Source organism: Macrobrachium nipponense, chromosome 36 (assembly GCF_015104395.2).
Source record: "Macrobrachium nipponense isolate FS-2020 chromosome 36, ASM1510439v2, whole genome shotgun sequence".
NCBI lineage: Eukaryota > Metazoa > Arthropoda > Malacostraca > Decapoda > Palaemonidae > Macrobrachium > Macrobrachium nipponense.
In genome coordinates, this window is record NC_087220.1 from 31,362,618 (window position 1) to 31,386,650 (window position 24,033).

Sequence of the window (24,033 nt, forward strand, 5' to 3'; positions counted from 1 at the left end):
AAAGAAGGATCCGAAATTCCCTCTCTGGCTCTGCATTCCAATTGGAACGCGAGTTTCAACCGGTTCCATCAATTATCATTCCGGTCACTTAGAGCCTGCGGAATTCTCTACCTTCTTTTGTGTTTTATCAGTCATTTCGACTTTTTTTTAAAAGGATTTTTTTGGCATTGATGGTACTGGACAGATCTGTAGCCTCAGAATTTTTTTTTTATTATTTTAATTTTTATATTTCTTATGTCGATTGCAGATGATATCTTCCTGGCGATATATATATATAATATATATATATATATATATATATTATTATATATATATATATATATATATATATATATATATATATATATAATATATATATATATATATATATGGCAGGAAATCGTTGATTGACAGGAGTCGATTTTATGATTGTTGGTGTTCGTGTATCGCCGTGACGCCAGATTGCGTAGAGAAATCAGTCAATCTCCCGTCGTATGTGAAGCGAAATATATTCAGTTGGCACCTACTGTAAGTTAGCGATGAACTTTGCCTTAAACTTGATCGTGGTCGACACATTTTAACGAAACTTGTTTGGTTGTTAAAATTGCTAAAATTGTAAGCGAACATCTTTTCTTCTGACGTGAGACGAATTTAAACTGAGTGGAGACCTTTAGGAATTTAACATGGATAAATAACATCGCCTCGAATTCAGGTACAGAATTGATTTCGTTTGCAACATATCTTTATTTTTGAATACTGTCATTGCGTATTCTTTGTATATTCCATGCATGTGGCCTTGGGCTGAAAATGAAATGTATTACTATTGTGATTGAAAAAGAAACCCACAAAATCACTGTGTATAGCGTGTTTACTTATAAGTATTTACGTAAAGCTTATTTTATAAATACTTACAAGTAAACACGTTATACACTGTGTTTTTGTGGGCTTCTTTTTCAGTCGTCAGAAGAAAACTGAAAGAAGTTTTTGTTTGGTTCGCTATAGTCATTATTATTATTATTATTATTATTATTATTATTATTATTATTATTATTATAAATCTTGATATTTTGAAATTAACAATATGGAGGAGTTGGAGAGTTTGAGATTGGAATACATTCGTCATTATTAGTTTTGAAAATAACCGTTTTACCTAACTGTCGCCACCAGTGCACCTTATGCTCTTAACCTTAGGCATTAGTTAAAGGTTGTTTGCCGCGTCACATCGGTCCATTGCTGCAAACGCTTTCATTCCTTTTACTGTACCTCCGCTCGTCTTCACTTTCTTCCATCTTCCTTCCCATAACCCTCTGCTAACAGCTGATTATTGGTGCAACTGCTTTGAGGTTTTCCTCCTGTTACACCTCTCAAACCTTTTTTCCCTGTCGGTTTCTGTTTCAGCGCTGGATGTCCTCGTAGGTCCCAGCGCTTGGCCTTTGGCCTAAAATCTACATTCAATAGTACTTAGCTGCAACAGGTTAGGTTGTATGTGTATTTTCATTATTCTTGATGCTCATGTCATTTTTCTTGATGCTCAAGTCGTTATTCTTGATGCTAAAGTCATTATTCTTGATGCTAAAGTCGTTATTCTTGATGGTAAAGTCATTATTCTTGATGCTCAAGTCATTATTCTTGGTGGTAAAATCATTATTTTTGTTGGTAAAGTCATTATTCTTGATACTCAAGCCATTATTCTTGATGGTAAAGTCATTTTTCTTGATACTCAAGTCATTATTCTTGTTGGTAAAATCATTATTCTTGATGGTAAAGTCATTATTATTGATGCTCAAGTCATTATTCTTGATGGTAATGGTAAAATCATTATTCTTGATGGTAATGGTAAAATCATTATTCTTGATGCTAAAGTCATTATTCTTGATGCTCAAGTGATTATTCTTGATGGTAAAGTCATTATTCTTGATGCTTTAGTCATTATTCTTGATGGTAATGGTAAAATCATTATTCTTGACGGTAAAGTCATTATTCTTGATGGTAAAATCATTATTTTTGATGGTGAAGTCATTATTCTTGATACTCAAGCCATTATTCTTGATGGTAAAGTCATTATTCTTGATACTCAAGTCATTATTCTTGATGGTAATGGTAAAATCATTATTCTTGATGGTAAAGTCATTATTTTTGATGCTTTAGTCATTATTCTTGATGGTAATGGTAAAATCATTATTCTTGACGGTAAAGTCATTATTTTTGATGCTCTAGTCATTATTCTTGATGGTAAAGTCATTATTCATGATGCTCAAGTGATTATTCTTGATGGTAAAGTCATTATTTTTGATGCTTTAGTCATTATTCTTGATGTTAATGGTAAAATCATTATTCTTGATGGTAAAGTCATTATTCTTGATGCACTAGTCATTATTCTTGATTGTAAAGTCATTATTCATGATGCTCAAGTGATTATTCTTGATGGTAAAGTCATTATTCTTGATGGTAAAATCATTATTCTTGATGCTCAAGTCATTATTCTTGATGCTCAAGTCATTATTCCTGATGCTCAAGTCATTATTCTTGATACTTAAATCATTATTCTTGATGCTCAAGTCATTATTCTTGATGGTAAAGTCATTATTCTTGATGCTCAAGTCATTATTCTTGATGGTAATGGTAAAATCATTATTGTTGATGGTAAAGTCATTATTCTTGATGCTCTAGTCATTATTCTTGATGTTAAAGTCATTATTCATGATGCTCAAGTGATTATTCTTGATGGTAAAGTCATTATTCTTGATGCTAAAGAGAGTGAGTGACGCAAGAAAATCTTTTTTTACCCTTGAAGATTTGCCGAGAGATTCGAGGCATCAGACAGATAATTTGTGTCAGTGTTTACACCTCACAGTGGAGTGTAAATACGGTGTTTGATGTATATGTGGCTCGTCAGATCAAATAGAGTTGAATGTCCATACATGGTTTAACTGATATGGTAGCCTGTGGTCATCACTATATAATACATATATATATATAATATTATATTATATATTATATATATATATATATATATATTTATAATTATCTATATATGAATATATATATATATTATTACAAGGCCTTATTCAACTTTACGCAGTGGTGTGGATAGCGTTTCAAATCGACATTTATTCATTTCATTGTCTATATTCCTACGAAACATGAACTCTGGGCATTAAATGTTTATAATCTACGGGATTCACACACCCAATATGAAAGTACGTCGCCCCGTCTCTCTCTCTCTCTCTCTCTCTCTCTCTCTCTCTCTCTCTCTCTCTCTCTCTCTTATTATTATTATTATTATTATTATTATTATTATTATTATTATTATTATTATTATTATTTTATTATATATAAACGCAAACCCTGATAAAGTATTCGCTAATCCATTTTAGGCAGCTCAAATTGACCATTTAAACACATAGACAGAAACGCTACAGAATGTATGTGCATGTATCCCGTAGGGGACTATATAGTGCCGTAAGTGCACTTCATGCGGTGCACTGTTGGCATGACTTAAGGTTTTCTTTGCCGCGTGCATTCGTTCCCATAGCTCCAACCCTTTTCGTTCCCTTTGCTGTACCTCCTTTCATATTCTCTTTCTGCCATCTTACTTCCCACCCTCTACTAGCAATTGATTCGAAGCGCAACTGCTTTGAGTTTTCCTCCTGTTACACCTTTCAAACCTTTTCAATTTCTTTTTCAGCGCTGAATGACCTCTTAGGTCCCAGCCCTCAATTCTATATTCAGTTTTATCTTCAAATTATATGTATGTACGCATACAAGTGATCGAAAGAACCCAGGTTTTAATACCATTCAAATCAAGCCCATTGTCTTTCGACCAAAGCTGTCACTTAGTTATCCGTTTTACTCTGCCCACCGCAAGGAATCTTAACCTGGGAATCAAGGCTCAGTACCTTAATTACAAGTCCAAAGCGATGGCTGGCTACCTGAACGCAAAATGCTAGCTAAGGACTATTGAAAGCATCATCTACTAGAGCCACAATTTTCTAGTCAAAACAGTGTGTGTGTGTGTTTATGTGTATGTGTGTGTGTGTTTGTGTGTGTGTTAAACTTTGGAAAACGCATAACGGATGAGGACATTGGGAAACGGTTCATGACAACTGACGATGTAATGAAGGATTTTTTTTTTTTAGTGGCAGATAACTTTTGTTTGTCCGATACATGGATGATACAGCTACACTGATATATATATATATATATATATATATATATATATATATATATATATATATATATATAATGTATATATACATACATATCATTAGTATTCCGTACGACAAAAGAAGTTTGGAAGTGGCCCCCTTTTTTCTCTAAACAGTGCTATATGAGAATTTTATTTTTTTAACTATATAAGATTTTTTTTTTTTTTAAACAACACTATATAAGAACTATTTTATCTTTATTCCTCTGTGGCGAAACAGCATTCGCTAACACATCCGAGAAAAGTATTTGCGTAAAACATATTATTATTATTTTTATTATTATTATATTATTATTATTATTATTATTATTATTATTATTATTATTATTATTTTATTATTATTATTATTATTATTAGATTATTTTTATTTTTTTTTTTTTTTTTTTGTCCTAGAGTCAGAAGAATATTTGCACATATTGTGGCTTTGCATTTTCAGCAATATTTGATATATTCATTTCGCTCGTGGATTACATCAGGACATTTCCTATTAAAAATCGGTCATGCATACAACTGCATAATTTTCCATTTCTTGTCAGTTTTTGCCCCGTCAAGAAATATAGTGATGATCCATTTCTCACGAGAACAGCCCCCTGAGGGGGACTAGGCCCGTTAGTGCACGTCGTCTTCTTTGCAGCGTCCCTTGGGCCCCTATACCTGCAACCCCCTTTCATTCCTTTTACTGTACCTCCCTTCGTATTCTCTTCCTTCCATCGTACTTTCCTCAACCTTTTCCTAACACTTGGTTCATAGTGCAGCTGCTTTGAGTTTTTTCCTTCTGCGATATCTTTCAAACCTTTGAACTGTCATTTTTCCGTTTCAACGCTGAATGACCTTGTTGGTCACCATTTCTGCAATAGCTGTCTAGGTTTCCTCATCTTTGTTGTACTCGAGTTTTCCTTTTCCTTCCGATGCCGCATCTTTGTTATACTTGATATATCATTAGTATTATTATTATTATTATTATTATTATTATTATTATTATTATTTTTTTTTTTTTTTTTTTTTTTTTTTTTTTTTGCTCTATCAGAGTCCTTTAATTCGACTGGGTGGTATTTATAGTGTTTGGGGTTCCGGGTTGCATCCTGCCTCCTTAGGAGTCCATCACTTTTCTTACTATGTGTGCCGTTTCTAGGATCACACTCTTCTGCATGAGTCCTGGAGCTACTTCAGCCTCTAGTTTTTCTAGATTCCTTTTCAGGGATCTTAGGATCGTGCCTAGTGCTCTTATGATTATGGGTACGATTTCCACTGGCATATCCCATATCCTTCTTATTTCTATTTTCAGGTCTTGATACTTATCCATTATTATTATTTACGTAGATGAAACCTATTCACACGGAACATGACCACCAAAGGGGCCACTTACTTGAAATTCAAGCTTCCAAAGAACGTTAGTTTCAATCTCCCACCGCTAAAGACGCCCCCTCCCCCTCCCCCTCACCCCAACCACTGCAGCAGTAACTGATCAACTCCCAGGGGGAGACGCGAACCCGTGACATCTGAGCGGCACCACGACACTAGCCACCATGCCACCGAACCAGCTGAATTAGTAATTTTTCTTTTAAATACTCTATTGCCTGTCGAGGATATTCCTTAAGTTTTTTGTTAATTTGATTGGACTCTTGTTACCAGTTTGCATTTTTATTTTTTTTTTCAAAGATTCAGTTATTTCTGCGATTTTATTTGGTCAAGAAGGTTTTTTACCTATAATTCATTATCAGACTTTGTCAAGAAGGGTTTTTTAACCAATAATTCAGTATCAGACTTTGTCAAGCTGGGATTTTTTAATCAATAATTCAGTATCAGATTTTGTCAAGAAGGTTTTTTTTATCTATAATTCATTATCAGACTTTTTCAAAAAGGGTTTTTTAATCTATAATTCAGTATCAGATTTTGTCAAGGAAGGCTAATCTTATCAGCTTTTTCGGGGGGGGTTTTTTAAAATATTCAGTATAAGACAAGAAGGTTTTTTTTATCTATAATTCATTATCAGACTTTTTCAAAAAGGGTTTTTTAATCTATAATTCAGTATCAGATTTTGTCAAGAAGGTTTTTTTTATCTATAATTCATTATCAGACTTTTTCAAAAAGGGTTTTTTAATCTATAATTCAGTATCAGATTTTTCAAAAGTTTTTTTTACTTATAATTCAGTATCAAGATTTTGTCAAGAAGTCTTATAATTCATTATCAGACTTGTTTTTTCAAAAAGGGTTTTTTAATCATAGTATTCAGTATTCAGATTTTTGTCAAGAAGGTTTTGTTTTAATCATAATTCAGGTTATCAGACTCATTAATCTATAATCAGTATCGATTTGTGTTTTTTCACACGGGTTGGTGGGTTTTTTTTTAATCAATAATTCAGTATCAGACTTTGTCAAGAAGGTTTTTTATCTATAATTCATTATCAGACTTTGTCAAAAAGGGTTTTTTAATCTATAATTCAGTATCAGATTTTGTCAAGAAGGTTTTTTATCTATAATTCATTATCAGACTTTGTCAAAAAGGGTTTTTTAATCAATGATTCAGTATCAGATTTTGTCAAGAAGGTTTTTATCAATAATGCAATATCAGACTTTGTCGAGGAGGTTTTTATCAATAATTCAGTATCAAACTTTGTCAAGGTTTTTATCAATAATTCATTATTAGAGCATATCTCTCAATATTGATTTATACATACAGTGAACAGAGATTCTAGATGTACACGGAAAATAGAAAAATTAAAGGTGTTTCAAGTGACGTTGGACGACGCAAGAGAGTTTCTGATAGATTCATAAAGGTCTACGAACAGTGTCCTCGTGGAGAAAGCGAGAGAAAGAGAGAGAAAGGTAAAAGTTAATGACGCTTTAGTAATTTGAGTAGTAATCACTGAGAGAGGCGAAAAGTTGTATTGGAGAGAAGGAAATGTGAGAACAAGGATTTTATTGAAAAACAAAATTATTCGTAGATCGGTTCGGTGTGAAAAGGAGGCAGACCTTTATGAAATAAAGTATTGGATTTTGCTCTACTGTTGGATGTAGAATGTAGAAGAGAAGCAGATGTGGTTGGTATATGTGACAGAGACCAAAGTAGATATTGCAGGAGAATAATGAAGAAGAAATAAGACTGTGTAGTGTAATTACCTGTGTGTATGTGTTGGGGGTAATATAACAGTTTCCTGCCCATTTCACATACGTATAATATTTAAGAAAACAGATCTTCTGGGTCACCGTAGGAAGTTAGTGCCGTCAGTGCACCTCACGCGGTTCACTGTAGACATTACTTAAGGGTCTTTGCAGCGTCCCTTCTTAAGGCCCATAGTTGCAACCCCCTTTCATTCTTTTTACTGCACCTCCGTTAATATTTTCTCTTTTTCCATCTTGTTATCCATCCTCTTATCCATCTTCTCCTGTTCCTCTTTTCATTATTTCTGTACTGGCAGTTTCCGTTTCAGCGCTGGATGACCTCGTAGGTTCCAGCGGTTGGGATTTGGCCCAAATTCTCTATTCTATTCTATATTACCCGTCAATTTCTCAGTTAAATCTGAATACGAAGGAAAGTCATTTCCTTTGGGAATGTGGTGGGATGTGTGTTTTCGTCAAGTTGAAGATGATGCAGCTGTTTCAATACAATTAAAGGGCACACGTACAATTTGATTCGACCTGGAATAGCAGTTTAGGAGCACTATTCATGCCGTGAGTAACAGAATGTCTGCATTGACCGCATTACTTGATATTGCTTCACACTTCATCGGATCAGACGGATTGAGTAACAAGTGTCATTTATATTTTTAGTTGTGGGATAGTGACTTAAGTGACTTAAGGGGTTGTTGATAACTAAACAGAATGAAGGAACTTTATTGCATATAAGGAATATAAGGCTGGATTGGTATATCTTATTGTTGTGGTTAGATTGTTAATTTGCTAATTAACCTTGCATTTTTATATTGTTGATAGCCGCTCTTGATTGTACAGTGTTATGATTTACACTGATAAATAATGACTAAGTTTACAGTGTTATAATTTACACTGATAAAATATGACTTGATTATCACTTCCCACCATCCTGCTAATGTTATTAGTTAGATATTAATGATGAACCCCAAATCTATTTTTACTAATTTTAAATTTTGTAGTAATGGAATGTCATTTACAGATTTGACATATATCTTTTAGTCAGATGAGGTTGATGTTAAATTTGCCCTCAAGTCTTAAACTTAAAAACAAGCAAAGCGAAACAGGCGTTGCTGACCGAGAAGATCAAAAGAGACCGCTGACTCCTCCCCCTCGTTGCCCTGATTGCTTGCACGGGGCGGGGCGTCCGCGAAGCCCCGCCCCCTTTACTGGGAGGAGCCAAGGGTCTCGGTGGTGGTCGTAGACTCGTAGTAGTGGAGAGGAGGAAGGGGGCGGGTGAGGGACAGGGGGGCGTGTACGTCACCGGCTGAAATATTGGCTGGGGTCGTTGAAGGGGAAAATAGGCGGCGCCACCGACCGCTTTTTGTTGTCCATTAGGAGGTCTTTCAAGTAGATTGTGCCGAGATTAAGGAGACAGTTTGCATGATAATTGGAATCGTCCTGTGGGGAGATTAGCCGCGGTTTATTGTTTTGATGATGTGTTCTCTCTCTCTCTCTCTCTCTCCTCTCTCTCTACACGAGTATACTACGTACATTTTATACGGGTATCGTCCTTGCGTCTCCATAACGAGGGACTTCTTTGTATAGAGAGAGAGAGAGAGAATTTGAAAAATTCCTTTTTGCAATGTTTTCATTTCTTCTTCTTCTTCTTTTTGAGTGTAGGAAGAGGTCAGGTATTTTACTCACATAACTTGATTAAAACCCATTTGCCAGCCAGCCTTCACGGGGGGGGGGGGGGGGGATGTGTGCCGTAGTGGAAACAGAAGGAAAGGCGTCAGGATAAGGGGTAATGGCTTGTGCATTAGTATAATGAGGGGAAGGTAGCCATTGATAAAAGCTCTTCTTGTCTCCCCTCAGCCACCACTCTTATGCCTTGGGGGGTGGCGGGCTTTTGGGGCTGGGGCTGGGGTTGGGGAGAGTGTGTTGGCTGCTCTCCCCAGCCGAGGGCTATCTGTAATCGAGAGAGAACCTGGGTGGGGGGGGGGGGGGGTGGCTGTGAGGTTGGGGAGGGGCTCAACATCTGGCCAAAGAATGAATGGGTCATTTTATTTGCGTTATTCATTTATAGACGCATTTACTTATTTACGAGTAACATTACTAAGTGACTTGTCCGGTAATAAGTGCCAATGTCGCTTTCGTAAAACTAATTTTCTGTTGTTTTCGTGTTTCCACTTTTTTTTTTTCTCATGTCCCACCACTCATACCCATCGTTTTGGCCTTTTGGTGTCCTAGTTTCATTCATGCCAATCACGTCATTCGTATATCAAATGATATATATTTAAATGACACACCACTTACCTACTATATATATATATATATATATATATATTATAGATTTATATATATATATATATATATATATATATATATATATATATATATATATATAATATTTATATAATCGCGAAATCCACGTGAGCAGGCGAGTGAGAACCGGGACTTAGAACAAATATACTTTCGTAGTATAATTCTACATTTTCAAGTTCACGTCGACTGTATGTATATACCCCCGCTCGTCCTATCCATGCCCCGACTGAGAGTGGTGAGGGCAGCTGCTTCATTTCTCATAAGTGGAGACTTTTACAGCTCTGTAGCTTTTATTTCTGTGGTCCTTAGGGACGTTCATTTATTTTCCACCCACTTCAACTTCATTTCCCCTACTTGGAACTTACTTTCTCTTATCCACTCGTACATAGAAATATTCCTCACAAAAAATAACAGGGTATCATTTAAACTGAAGGGTATCTAGCTTATATGAGGTGCTCTGGTTAATATATATATATATATATATATATATATATATATAATATATATATAATATTCATCCTTGTCGCTTTCATTACATTAAGGGGTCGGTCGCCTCGATGTCTCACTTCCAGACATATCTGGCTAAAGCATCTTCCTCCACAGAGACCTTCTCTCTCTCTCTCTCTCTCTCTCTCTCTCTCTCTCTCTCTCTCTCTCTCTCCATCACACCACCACCGAGCCTTCTCACTTGTAGTTGTCTGTGAAAGAAAACTATCGTGCTAGCTTTGTCTGTGTGTCTCCGCCCTCAGATCTTCAAAACGACTGAGACTAGAAGGCTGCAAATTGCTACGTTGATCATCCACCCTCCAATCAAAACACATACCAAATTGCAACCCTCTAGCATCAGTAGTTTTCATGTTTATTTAAGATTAAAGTTAGCCGTGATCGTAACTCTGTCACCGCAACAACCCAGGCCACCACGGCCAGCTGAGACTTTCATGGGCCAGCCTCTTATTTATGTTTCTTGTCCCCTTTTATTCTTCATACCCATGTTGGGTAGTGCCGACAGTGCAGCTCACGCGGCGCACTGTAGGCATTACTTGAGGTTCTTTGCAGTGTTCCTTTCATATCTCGTAGCTTTAATCCTTCATTCCTTTTACTGTACCTCCATTCACATTCTTTCTTTCATCTTGCTATCCGCCCTCTGCTAACAATATTGTTTCATAGTGAAACTGCTTTGAGGTTTTCCTCCTGTTACACCTTTCAAACTATTCACTCTCAATTTTCCTTTCAGCGCTGAATGACCTCCCAGCGCTTGGCCTTCGGCCTAGCTTTTATATTCTATCTGTATAATACCCTTGTTTCTGAACTATACATCATTACAGTCTGATTATTTTCAGGTTATGTGGAACACCACCCCCCTCTTCTCTCTCTCTCTCTCTCTCTCTCTCTCTCTCTCTCTCTCTCTTTGCAAGCTACATATCCACTGGAAACTATTGGACAGGTTGTGGGAGATGGAGATGCACATTACTTGCATGTGTACAGTACACTAAGTAGTTACTGATAAGAGAGAGAGAGAGAGAGAATATAATGCATGTGACTGCAATTAAGGCTCACACACACACACACACACACACACACACACACACACACAATCACCCAAGCACCAGTAGAATACCAAGGTAGGTAACATTCTGGTATTGAAGAAGGTTAACGAGGCAGGTTTTGTATGACACATAAAGAAAAAAGTAAGACGCACAAACATCCGTACACTCACGCACACATACAATCATATATCCGTCTGTCCGCCCCGGGTGGAAGCTGGGCAGGTATAGGGGGTCGGGAGCGTGGGCGAGACGACAGCGCCGAGTTCCAGCGCGCGTAGCACGCGTCAACAAGCTCGTACAAAATTATATCGATATCCTGGGAAACTGCAGCTCAGGCTAAAGGAAGCTTATAAGCCATTCATTCCCGTAGATTGGAGGTGTGTTAAGGCCGTCATTGCACTTCATGTGGTGCACTGTAGGCATTATTTAAGGTTCTTTACAGTGTCCCTTCCATGTCCCCTAGCTGGAACCCTTTTTATTCCTTTTACTGTACCGCCATTCATATTCTCTCTTCCATCTTATTTTCCACCCTCTCTTAACAGTTGATTCAGTGCAAATGTGAGATTTGCCTCCTGTTACACCTTTCAACCCTTCATGCTGTCGATTTTCGTTTCAGCACTGAATGGCCTCATAGATCTCAGTGCTTGGCCTTTGGCCTAGATTCCCTATTGTGTTCTATTCTATTAGCCATTCATAGCCTAGAAAGCAAAGGCCTAGCTGAGTATTGTATTGTGTGACGTCACAGCAAGGCATTCTACAAATGAAGTGAGCATGAGGTCACCAGAATGACTGGGGGGGGGGAGGGGGGGGGGGGGGGGGGGGGGGGAATCTGCATCTCTTCCTGACTGTGGCTAGAACATTGAGGTATACAATGAGGATTGGCGAAGTGTTATTACGAATGAGAATTGGTAAATAAAAGGCTTGAAAAAACATCTAACAAACCAAATTAACCAAATAAATCAATAAATCAGCGATTTTTTCATTTTTTTTATTTAAAAAAAAAAATCACCTACCTTGTTATCTAGTACGCAGTAGGTAGAAGGACAAGTGGAAGTGATGGTGAAAACATATAGGTATCATTAATTGGAGAAGAAGAATTGTATGGTTGTCATAAGTGTAATTAGGACCCATAGTCATTTATTAAAAAATGCAGCAAGGCCCGCGTTGAAATTGCAGATTAATAAATGGTTTAAGGTGACAGATTTCAAAGCACGATATATATATATATATATATATATATATATATATATATATATATATATATATATATATATATATATATAGTTTGTAAAGCGAAATCTATGCAGGCTTCAAGAATATAGCTCGGTACAGTGGGACAGTGGAAGCTGTAGTGGAGGAGAGAGAGAGAGAGAGAGAGAGAGAGAGAGAGAGAGAGAGAGAGAGAGAGAGAGAGAGGGGATGAAGTGAGGTTTCAGGACATAGGAAAAAAATCAGTTAAGGTATACTACAAGAACGAAGTGACACAAAAAGGAATTGACGTAATATATATAAGTTTACGTTTTGATGTGATTTAAGTATTTTGGGAAGAAAAAGGAGTTTTCCCTCTGATAAAAAGAAAAGAAAAACATTGAGAAACGCACGATTGAAATTTTAAGCTCGAAATACCAGAACATTGAAATTCTCCATAAATTTTTTCTGAATTTGCAGATACAGCAAAGATGGAGCGTGCTACACTGTGCTGGAACCTGGCGCTGCCTGTCATGTCTTCCCTACCCTCCCTATCCCGTATACCAAGCCCATATACCTAGCCCGGCCCCGGCCGGACAAACAGGTTTCCAGGCAAAGGGCGGGTGTTTCATATGACTCTCCTATCCTCCCGATCCCCTACCTACCCCGCCCAACCCTGGGCAGACAAACAGGTTTGCAGGAGAGGAGAGTGAATGTGTCACACCCCCTCATACCTACCGTGCCCCACCCAGGGAGAACAAACAGGTTTGTAGGGGAGGGTGGATGAGTCAGGTCTCCTCTACCCTCCTGATCCCATACCTACCTCGCTTCACCCTGGGCGGACAAACAGGTTTGTAGAGGAGGGTGGATGAGTCAGGTCTCCTCTACCCTCCTGATCCCATACCTACCTCGATTCACCCTGGGCAGACAAACAGGTTTGTAGGGGAGGGTGGATGAGTCAGGTCTCCTCTACCCACCTGATCCCATACCTACCTCGCTTCACCCTGGGTGGACAAACAGGTTTGTAGAGGAGGGTGGATGAGTCAGGTCTCCTCTACCCTCCTGATCCCATACCTACCTCACTACACCCTGGGCGGACAAACAGGTTTGTAGAGGAGGGTGGATTAGTCAGGTCTCCTCTACCCTTCTGATCCCATACTTACCTCGCTTCACCCTGGTCGGACAAACATGTTTGTAGAGGAGGGTGGATGAGTCAGGTCTCCTCTAACCTCCTGATCCCATACCTACCTCACTACACCCTGGTTGGACAAACAGGTTTGTAGAGGAGGGTGGATTAGTCAGGTCTCCTCTACCCTTCTGATCCCATACTTACCTCGCTTCACCCTGGGCGGACAAACAGGTTTGTAGAGGAGGGTGGATTAGTCAGGTCTCCTCTACTCTTCTGATCCCATACTTACCTAGCTTCACCCTGGTTGGACAAACAGGTTTGTAGAGGAGGGTGGATGAGTCAGGTCTCCTCTACCCTCCTGATCCCATACTTACCTCGCTTCACCCTGGGTGGACAAACAGGAGGAAAGTAGATGTGGTTTGTCTCCCTTACCTACCCCTCCCCCACCGCAGGGTGGACAAACATGTTTGCTGGAGCTAGGTGGATCTGTCATGTCTCCCCTACCCTTCCCGATCCTGTACCTACCACGCCCCCACCCGGGGCGGACCAACAAGATAGACCCCCTCTTTATTTTATTATTATAGAAGATAGTTGATTTTAAATACACACAGTACACATATATATCTGGATGTATGTAGCATGTATGCAAGTATACATTATATACTTTAGGACATTTGAAGTGAGGTTCTTAGATTTATGAGATGAAAGATACTTATCTAGCTTCCTGTATGGAGAGGTGAAGTGATTGTCGTAAATAGATTATTTAGACTTGTTCTTTTAGTTGGAAGATGAAGGGCCATAGTATGGCAACCTCCCTCTTCAGTATGTATGCAAAGGCTAGTGTGAACGCCTCGGCGGCGTGGTTGGTATGGTATTAGCGTCCCACCTCGGTGGTCGCGGGTACGATTCTCGGCCATTCCATTGAGGAGTGAGAGATGTGTATTTCTGGTGATAGAAGTTCACTCTCGACGTGGTTCGGAAATCACGTAAAGCCGTTGGTCCCGTTGCTGAATAACCACTGGTTCCATGCAACGTAAAAGCACCATACAGACAAACAAACAAACAAACAAAGACTAGTGTGATTAGTTCCAAGTATTGGACGTCCTCTGTGGCAATGTCCAGAGGATTGGTATTCCTTTGTCTTCTTCGATGTCTCCCTCAGCTAAGTGAATGAAATCGACGTATTATGAATTGTACAGCGTGCGATGTTTGTCAGTATTGGTAGAATTGTCTCCCGTTACCAGACTCGATGCCTAAATAAAGTTTAATTAATGCATGTGCAAATCAGCATGAGCGATTCATTCAATAGGTGATGGATGAACCTATATAGTAACATTTTCATTCATTTGCCCTGGGATGGGTCAGGTCAGGATTGATTTGGGCGTTGCAAGGTTCGAGGCGAAGCAACTTTGAATTTTGCCCTCACTCGATCATTTTGGCATTACAATCTTTAAGCCTTCATGTCGAGTTCATCTCGCTTTTGGTTCAAAAGGTGTATGACAAGCTTTTTGAAAAGATCTGTTGCCGCTTTATTTCAGTTTCAAGTACACAAACATTTATCTGTCAAATGATTGGTTAAACTTTAGTTTCACGCGTTCATGAACGAGCAGCCCGGAATCAAAATTCTCCGAAGTGGACCTCGGCATTAGCCATTGATAATCATTCATTCTTCTGCCTTTGTTGGCAGTCTGACAAAAAAGTCTTCGTTTCCTTAGTCAGAAGAATTAGCATAATGCCTACGGAAGAAGAAGAAGAAGAAGAAGAAGAGGAAGAGAAACTCGATAGGTAGGGAAATGGTTTGCCTTTCGCAGCGAAGCCCAACCACTTAAAAAGGCTGCCACAGCCAAGGTGTGGATATATATTTAGGCACGTGCCCCGTTCCCCACTCGTGGTTATCTTTATGTTTATATGCAGATGGCGTGGGCTATCTCGACGTTTTATGCTTCAGCATCCGGGCAGCTCCTAAGAAATACCCCTCCCCCACCCTGCCCCAACCCCCCTCAATTTCCGCCCTTGGTCTTCCTTAGAATTGTATTATTATTATTATTATTATTATTATTATTATTATTATTATTATTATTATACTTTCAGCATAACAATCTGTGTCAGTGTTCATTACGCATACTTAAAAGAATAATTAAAAAATGTCCATTTTACGTTATCTTCAGATTTCACTTATTTTCCAGCTGGTGTGAGGTCCTTATTGTTCAACTTTCATAATAAATTATTTAGAGTTTTAATTTGATTCCTTCAGTTTTTTTTTACACCTAAAATTACTGTGTAACAGCTGGTGTGTGTGTGTGTGTGTATGTATATATGTATGAGTTTTCTCACCCAAGATTACTGTCTTCAGATTAATGTGTGTAAAAGCTGGTGTGTGTAAGTGCATGAGCAGCAGCAGGTTTATCTCTCTCTCTCTCTCTCTCTCTCTCTCTCTCTCTCTCTCTCTCTCTCTCTCTCTCATCAGTCAGGCTGCCAGAGGGTCCATCACTTATCTTCGGCGGCTTTCTAACTCTTATCGCAATCCTCATTTGCCGTTGGGATATTTCACTTGATAACATTTTAAAGAATATAAATTGATCATCTATCCTCCGAAGGATGATGGGGAGGTTTCAAATCAGGCAGAGTGGCCGTCGGGATGGGCAATTTCGGTAGAAAGGCCAATGATTTATTTACCTTTGCCTTGGCATAAAGTAAGTCAGCGTAAGATTCAATTTTTGGTCTGCCCTCTCTTTTTATTCTCGACTTTTCCCTCATTTTCTGTCCTTTTTTTTCTTTTACTGAGTTTTTTTAGTTTTCATGACAACAGAAGTCTCGGAAGTTGCAGAAAAACAGATATTTATATTCGATGGTTTATGTAGTCCACAATTTCCTATAGACTAATGTTCATTTTATTTTATTTATATTGTATTTTATTTTTACGTTTATTTCTATTGCATTTTTTTACGAATTCTAAACAACTAATAAAATATTCCGCTTTTCAGTGACCACAGTTAGTATGTGGCAATAGGTAGAGAAACACTTTTTTTTCAACATAGTGTTGCAGTCATCTTTGAAAATATCAGAATGTGGATTTTTATATTTTCTATGTTCCATTAATTTTATTACGTTTAAAATTCTGTAATGGTTTTTGAGGTTTGCACAGAATAATACACTTTTTGTCTTGAGAAATTTATCGTATAAGTGGCATGTAAATCTCTCTCTCTCTCTCTCTCTCTCTCTCTCTCTCTCTCTCTCTCTCTCTCTCTCTCTCTCAAGACGTAAAGAATTCTTCATTTTTAATTCCATTAGCGCCGTCAGTGGACCTCAGGCGGGGCACTGTAGGGATTCCTTAAAAGTTGTGTGCAGCGTCCCTTAGTTCCTTTTACTGTACCCCCTTTCATGTTCTCTTTCTTCCACCTGACTTTCCTTAACCCTCTCCTAACGCTTGATTCATAGTGCAACTGCTTTGAGGTTTTCCTCCTGTTACACCTTTCAAACATTCTTACTGTCAGTTTCCATTTCAGCGCTGATTGGCCTCATAGGTCCCAGCGCTTGTATTCTATAGTCAACTCAACTCGATTTATAAGAAAGTCGTCACATTTTTGTGAACCTATTCTTTATATTGGTTTCACATTCCTGGTTTCATTTTTTCTATCTAGGTATTGCAGCTTCATTCACACTAAAGAGGCTCTATTTTCAGCCTGTTTTTATGTATATTGATTATGTCAATTAATCAAAATGATCTTCTAATAGATTCGGTGACATAATAAAATATATACTCGGCGTGGTGCTCATGTGCTCTCGTTTTTTAAAGAGAGGCGATAAAAGTGTTTTTACTGAATTTCAAACGAACGACTTATAGTGACAGTCTAAAATTTGGCTTCGTTTTTATAATTTGGCTTAGTTTTTAAAATGTGCCTTAGTTTTTAAAATTTGGCTTTGTTTTGAAAATTTGGCTTAGTTCTTAAAATTTGGCTTTTTTCTTAAAATTTGGCTTTGTTTTCATAATTTGCCTTAGTTTTTAAAATTTGGCTTTGTTCTTAAAATTTGGCTTGGTTTTTATAATTTGGCTTAGTTTTTAAAATGTGCCTTAGTTTTTTATAATTTGGCTTTTGTTTTTAAAATGTGCCTTAGTTTTTTATAATTTGGCTTTTGTTTTTAAAATGTGCCTTAGTTTTTAAAATTTGGCTTAGTTTTTAAAAATTGGCTTAGTTCTTGAAATTTGGCCAAGTTTTTAAAATTTGGCTTTGTTTTGAATACCTGACGAAGTTAAGAGGTAGGAATCAAACAAAATACAAACAAACACACTATTTATTTCATCTTTCAGATTGCAGGAGAGAGGTATACTTATCATAAAAAAAACATTATCTTTTGCTGAAATACAATGACAAATCACATAGAAAGTAATTCATTATACTATACGTAAAAAAAAAATGTTAAAAGACCTACTGCATCCAATTATTATATGCCTCTTGTGGAACAATCGTTTGACTGTTATAACTTATATAACTACTTACATCATCCATACGCAAATATGTACACATGATTGCTACTTACTGACCTTTGACTCCATATAAGTGATGGAAGCAGAAGAGGTTTCAATTTGACAGTGTGAATTTTAGAAGCATAATTTAGACAGACGTGAAAAGTCGAACAGTTCATCTCTTCGCAGAAGCGGAGGTCTTCATTGGCGTATATAGCCAAGTGGTCGCACGGAATTGAAAAACAAAAGAGGAAAAATGAGGCATCGGAAAAGAAAAAGACTTAAATCTATGGGAATTTACAAAAAGGGAAACTCCGAGGATCCCAATATTCTCAAATTTCCCCAAACCTAGCAAGCAACGTCAGAGAGAGAGAGAGAGAGAGAGAGAGAGAGAGAGAGAGAGAGAGAGAGAGAGCTCCTGAAGGAGAATGATAACATGACGGGAAAAAAATAATGAAAAAAAAATCAGACTGGAAATCTATGACAAAATCATATATGTATGAACGTCTGTATGTGCGCACGGATAATTTGCAACTCTGTGTACATGCATGTATATATGTCAATACATGTAAACGTGATTCGCAGTCTACCCACACACACATACACACGTGGATGGGAACGATTTGAGGTTATGTACACAGCGTGAAATCCTGGAGACACACTTATATTTACATGCACATACTGATGTGTCAATGTGTGAATATTTATTACATAATACAAGCCGATAAATTAATGTATAAAACTTAAGAAGAAAAACACAACTTAACAGAAACGAAGACTAAACGTAACGCTAATTATAAAATCATTTTCACTTCATCGTGACGACTAAGGTGTTGTTCCGGTGCCATCATGTTCCGCGAAGTTTCATTGCTTTTGTTTATGTTGTTGGTGTTGTTGTTGTTGTTGTTGTTGTCGCCTTTTCTTGTTTTTAAGAAGGAAAGGGAAGTCGCTTGTAGCTAGAGGGAAGATAGTTAGTAAGAAATACATAGCAAGAATGAAGGTTTGCCACAACTTTTCTATTCAAAATTGAAGGGTAAAATATCTCTTGAGTAACAGGGGTACAATATGACCACAAAAGCTTCTTTTTGGAAATAGGACACAGTAAAACATAGGGTAGAATATGATGCTTTCTCTTTGAAAATAGGACACAGTGAAACATAGGGTAGAATATGATCCTTTCTTTTTGAAAATAGGACACAGTGAAACATAAGGTAAAATATGATGCTTTTTGAAAATAGGACACAGTGAAACATAAGGTAAAATATGATGCTTTTTGAAAATAGGACACAGTGAAACATGGGGTACAATATGACCACAAAGCTTCCATTTTGAAAATAGGACACAGTGAAACATGGGGTAAAATGTGACGACAGAGCTTTCTTTTTGAAAATAGGACATTGTGAAACATAGGGTAAAAAAAAACTTGCTTTTTAACAATAGGACGTAATGAAACATAGGCAGAGTCTTCGCAGAGAATTCGACACCAGGCTCCAGATCCCGTCTGTCACAATTATTTTTTTTTTTATAGCACCAAATGTTCAGCAATTTTCGGGAGTGAGACCGAAAAAGGTTACCAAAAAACAAGGAAAAAGAAGGAGAAAAGAGCTCCTGACCTACTGCATCTAACTCGACCAGTGAACCGGAGGCAGCAGTGATCGAATCAAGATGATTATAGTTTCATTTGAGTGAAATTGACGTCTCTTAAGTCTCTGTGGTAGACTGGTATAATTCGTGGTCGATAAAATTGCTATGTTCGTGTATTTGTTTTATGAAGTCTTCGATGGCCCCTGTGATAAGAGAGGGAAGATTTGGAATTGTTGCTGGATTCCCCTGTGAAGTACTAGACAATCTCATAGTTTGGTCTGGTTAGATATATGCAGGCAATTATTGAAGATGACAGAGTCCCTTTTCAAAAAAAATTTCTGGCACTAGTTAATGAGTTTTATTTTTTGTCTAGTAATTTGCGTGTATGATTGAGTGATAGAAGAAACATTAGTCCACATTTAACAGATTGGAGTAAAAATCCCCTTTAGTGAATTAATCAATGTGAATGATTGTGTGTGAGAGACATAAACATTGCTAAGATGGCATTCTAGACTAGAGAGCTTATGGCGCTGGTACTGGAGAAAAAAAGAGGACTGCATGTTTTACTCTGCAATTTTGTTTTTCAAACTATCCTGTTGGTGAATCATTTGAACCTGACGATGGTTATAGTTTTGAAACTAAAAGATCTTAAAAGAGTTTATATTGAATGTATATTAAGGAAAAAAAGAACACGGTTTGATATGATGCTTCCATGACTAATGTGTCTCTCATTTCTCTAAAAACCATTCAGGTGTACTGGACGTGTGTGCAGCCATACACTTTGAATATATTCACTACACCTGCGCTTATCTTTGCTCCTGGAAGCAAAATAGACGCCAAGGTATAATTGTTACAGCACTGCATAGTGTCACCATGTGCATAATAGTTATGTCCGTTCAGAAATAGTTGAGAAATTGGTTTTTTTTTACCACTACCGGCCATTAATTATTAATGTGACCAGTGATCTCTTCTGAGAAACTTTTAGACGTTGACCCTGTGGAACTTTGTGGCTGGGGATAACTGTATCATGCCCTGTGGACCTTTGTGGCTGGGGCTAATGCATCATGGCCTGTGGACCTTTGCATGGTGGGGTGGGGTTTAATTGCCTCTTGGCCTGGTGACCTTTGCATCTGGGGCTAATTGCCTCATGCCCTTGTGGACCTTTGCGTCTGGGGTTAATTGTATCATGCCCTGTGGACCTTTTTGGCTGGGGCTAATTGCCTCATGGCCTGTGGACCTTTGCGGCTGGGACTAACTGTATGCATGATGCGATAAGTGAGGCCTCGTGGCTAATGTAAATGATTACGAATATTCGAAAGTTGCCAGCAACATATTGTAGAAATTCTAAATAGAACATTTTTATTGATTTGAAGAGGCGGACTAACTTTTAGATGTGTCATTTCTTTCCGTTGTGGGAATCATGCAGATGAAATTGATAAAGAGTTTCATAAATGCAAAAGCACCGATACTGATTTGTTAGGTCCTTAAAAAGCGGAATTTCACTTCAAACTTTTTTTTTTTTTAAGCAAGATAAATGAAAGAAAAGGAACGAAGTCGAAGCAGAGAGAATATTGACAATCAAATCATTGAAACATCGAGAAAAACTAAAAAAAAAAAAAGCTAACAAACACACATTTATCCATGCGACTAGCATATTATCATCATCTTCATCATCTCCTTCATCGTCCGTTGCAATAATGGTGCTGATTCTGCAGCAACCTCTGCAGCTGTATACACTTTCACTTCGAGACATACCGACGGGTACGAAGACTTTCTTTTGACGTTTTCTCTCTTGACCTAAAGTCTCTCTCTCTAACTACGCGGCGACACTACGACCTGTTTGGCACACGTATAACACAAAACCTTAGCCTTGGATCCTCAGCGTGCCTGGTACCGTAGGTTATAATACATTTTAAGTGATAGTCCTTCGAACAATGTCTTCCAAACAGTGCTTCTCCTCCAGTTCAGTTCGTTTGGAAGAAAAGCAACATTGTATAACAGAGTTTAGATGTATTATCAGCTATTTCCTTACATACTTGACCTTAACGATAGTATCCTACAGTAACGTGTTCCGATAATGTTCTTGCTTTTGGGTCGGGTTGTCCGACATTCACGGTCCAAGCTCCTGCGTCATTTGCGATCGACCAGCTCCTCAAGCCTTAAGGTTGAAGATCGTCCTATATCAACATTCTTTCTCATATCAGAAGGTATCTGGAGAGTCATTCATGAAGGATACCGGTTACTCCTCGTTCCAAAATTGACCAAATCACGTATAGGACCTTTTAAGAAAATTTTTGTTAAACTTTTTTTTTTGTTTTTTTTTTTTTTTTGTAACTCGGGAAGCGAGAATATTGGTTATACCACCAAAGACGCCTTTCTTTCTTTCATCCATGACGACGTCTCCTCATTTGGCTTTCCAGGACAGATGTTCCAGGTGCTGCTGGTGCGTGGTGGGCGTCATGGGTGGCGAATGGGTCTGCTGCAGGGCGGCGTGTTCCGCGGGCGGGGTCCCCCCTAGACTCACGCACGAGAGGCTTCCCGAGTTGACGATGTGGGGGTGTAGCATGCTGGCCGGGGCGTAGAGGGGCACGGGCGACATCTGGGAGGGCGTGGGTATCATCTGCCCCGCCGAGGAGGAGGAAGAGGAGGAGGAGGAGGAGGAGGAGGGCGTCGTTCCGCTCAGCGGCTCCCTCGGGGACACCGCGGAGGAGGAGAGCCCCGTGGGAGATGCGACTGAGGATCCCGCCTCCGAGGAAGAAGCGTGGCTCGCAGAGTGGGCGTGGGTGACGTTGTGGGCGTGAGAAAGGGCGCTGAGTTCTCCCATGGCGTTGGCGATAGGCGACAGGGGCTCGTCCTTGACGCTTCCGTAGTGTAACGTCGAGGGGGAGGACTTTGAGAGGCCCGGGATGGTGTAGGACGAGAGGAGCGGGGGAAGGGACGATCCCAGGGACACCGATGAGGAGGAGGAGGAGGGCGGGGCGTGTGAGGAGTACGCAGACGAGGAGAGGGAGCCGTACATTGTGGCGTAGTGTGCTCCTGATAGCTCGTTCTTGACTGTGGGGAGAAGAGAGGATAATAATAATAATAATAATAATAATAATAATAATAATAATAATAAATGATAAAATTGGTCAAGGAAGTAGAAACATGTGGCTGTTGAATGAAGATGCTTTTCTTGTGATTGTATGGTTATAAGAAAGGCATACAGCTTGTAGCAAAATAAATCAATAAATGAGCAACTGAATAAATATAGAAATTTAAATATATTTTTCATAGCAAGGTTGTAAGAGAGACATACTGCTGGTAGCCAGGCAAAAAAAAAATGGCTAGGTTTTTTATTGTAAGGATATAAGAAAGACATACTAGTGGTAGCAAGGCAAATAAAATGAAAAATTGATAATTTTGATTATTATTATTAGGTCATAAGAAAAACACAGCAGGTAGGAAGGGGGAAAATTTATTATTTATTTTCCCCGGCCTTACAGATGACTACTTTAACGCAAACGAATTCTTTAAATAGTGTTACGATTCCAAAAACACAAGAAAAAGATTTTGTTCTCAAGTAATTAGTCTTAAGTATGAATTTAAAATGATTAGTGACGTCAACACTTCGAATTCTGAAAGTAATCCTATAACAAAATTATGCTTGCGTGGAAAAAGACTGGCTTCATTGCTATAATTAATCTCCGTATTGCTACCTTCATCCCATTATTCTTAGCAAATGACAAGTGTTATGTAGATAGACTCATTGTTCCCTTATTCTTTCTGTATGAAAAGTTAGTATATCTTAATTTAACCAGACCACTGAGCTGATTGAAAGTTCTCCTAGAGCTGGCCCGAAGGATTATAGATATTTTGACGTGTATGGCCACACCATCTTCCCATATAAAATGAGACTGACTTCTGAATATTTTTGATTCGTAGCATCTCCAAATAAATTGCCCCACATGGAACAGCCAATGTGACTTGTCATTTTCCATTCTTTTCCCGAATTGAATCACCTTTGCTGATAAGGGTCGTGGCCTACACCCGCCTCAAGTGACAGTACCTCTTGGTAGGCACAAGACTTCTTAATGTAGTCTTATGGCCTTCATCTTGCCCTTCAATCTTCACATTTATTTACATTTCCAAATATTTCTAAAAGAAGATGAACCCCACTCATATGGAACAAACCCACTACAGGGGTCAGAGACTTAAAAATAAGCTTCCAAAAAATATTAAGGTGTCCATTAGGAAGAAATTATTATTATTATTATTATGATTTTTTTTTTGCTCTATCACAGTCCTCCAATTCGACTGGGTGGTATTTATAGTGTGGGGTTCCGGGTTGCATCCTGCCTCCTTACGAGTCCATCACTTTTCTTACTATGTGCGCCGTTTCTAGGATCACACTCTTCTGCATGAGTCCTGGAGCTACTTCAGCCTCTAGTTTTTCTAGATTCCTTTTCAGGGATCTTGGGATCGTGCCTAGTGCTCCTATGATTATGGGTACAATTTCCACTGGCATATCCCATAT

At 38.3% G+C, this 24,033-nt stretch overlaps 1 protein-coding gene and 1 long non-coding RNA gene across 2 annotated transcripts in view; one reads left to right on the forward strand and one right to left on the reverse strand.

Annotated features, from left to right (window-relative positions):
* The first annotated feature begins 19,044 nt into the window (after nt 1-19,044).
* On the forward strand, nt 19,045-19,338 carry LOC135203549 (uncharacterized). Its single transcript, XR_010311955.1, has 2 exons — nt 19,045-19,144; nt 19,190-19,338. It is a non-coding gene; the product is annotated as an uncharacterized LOC135203549 (long non-coding RNA).
* A 2,534-nt stretch (nt 19,339-21,872) lies between these two features.
* Nucleotides 21,873-24,033, reverse strand: part of LOC135203550 (mucin-19-like) — a 65,542-nt gene continuing 63,381 nt past the window's right edge. Inside the window, exon 10 of the mRNA XM_064233285.1 lies at nt 21,873-22,571. Coding sequence (XP_064089355.1) covers nt 21,922-22,571 — 650 coding nt within the window. The 3' untranslated portion in view covers nt 21,873-21,921. The remainder of the gene's footprint in view (nt 22,572-24,033) is intronic.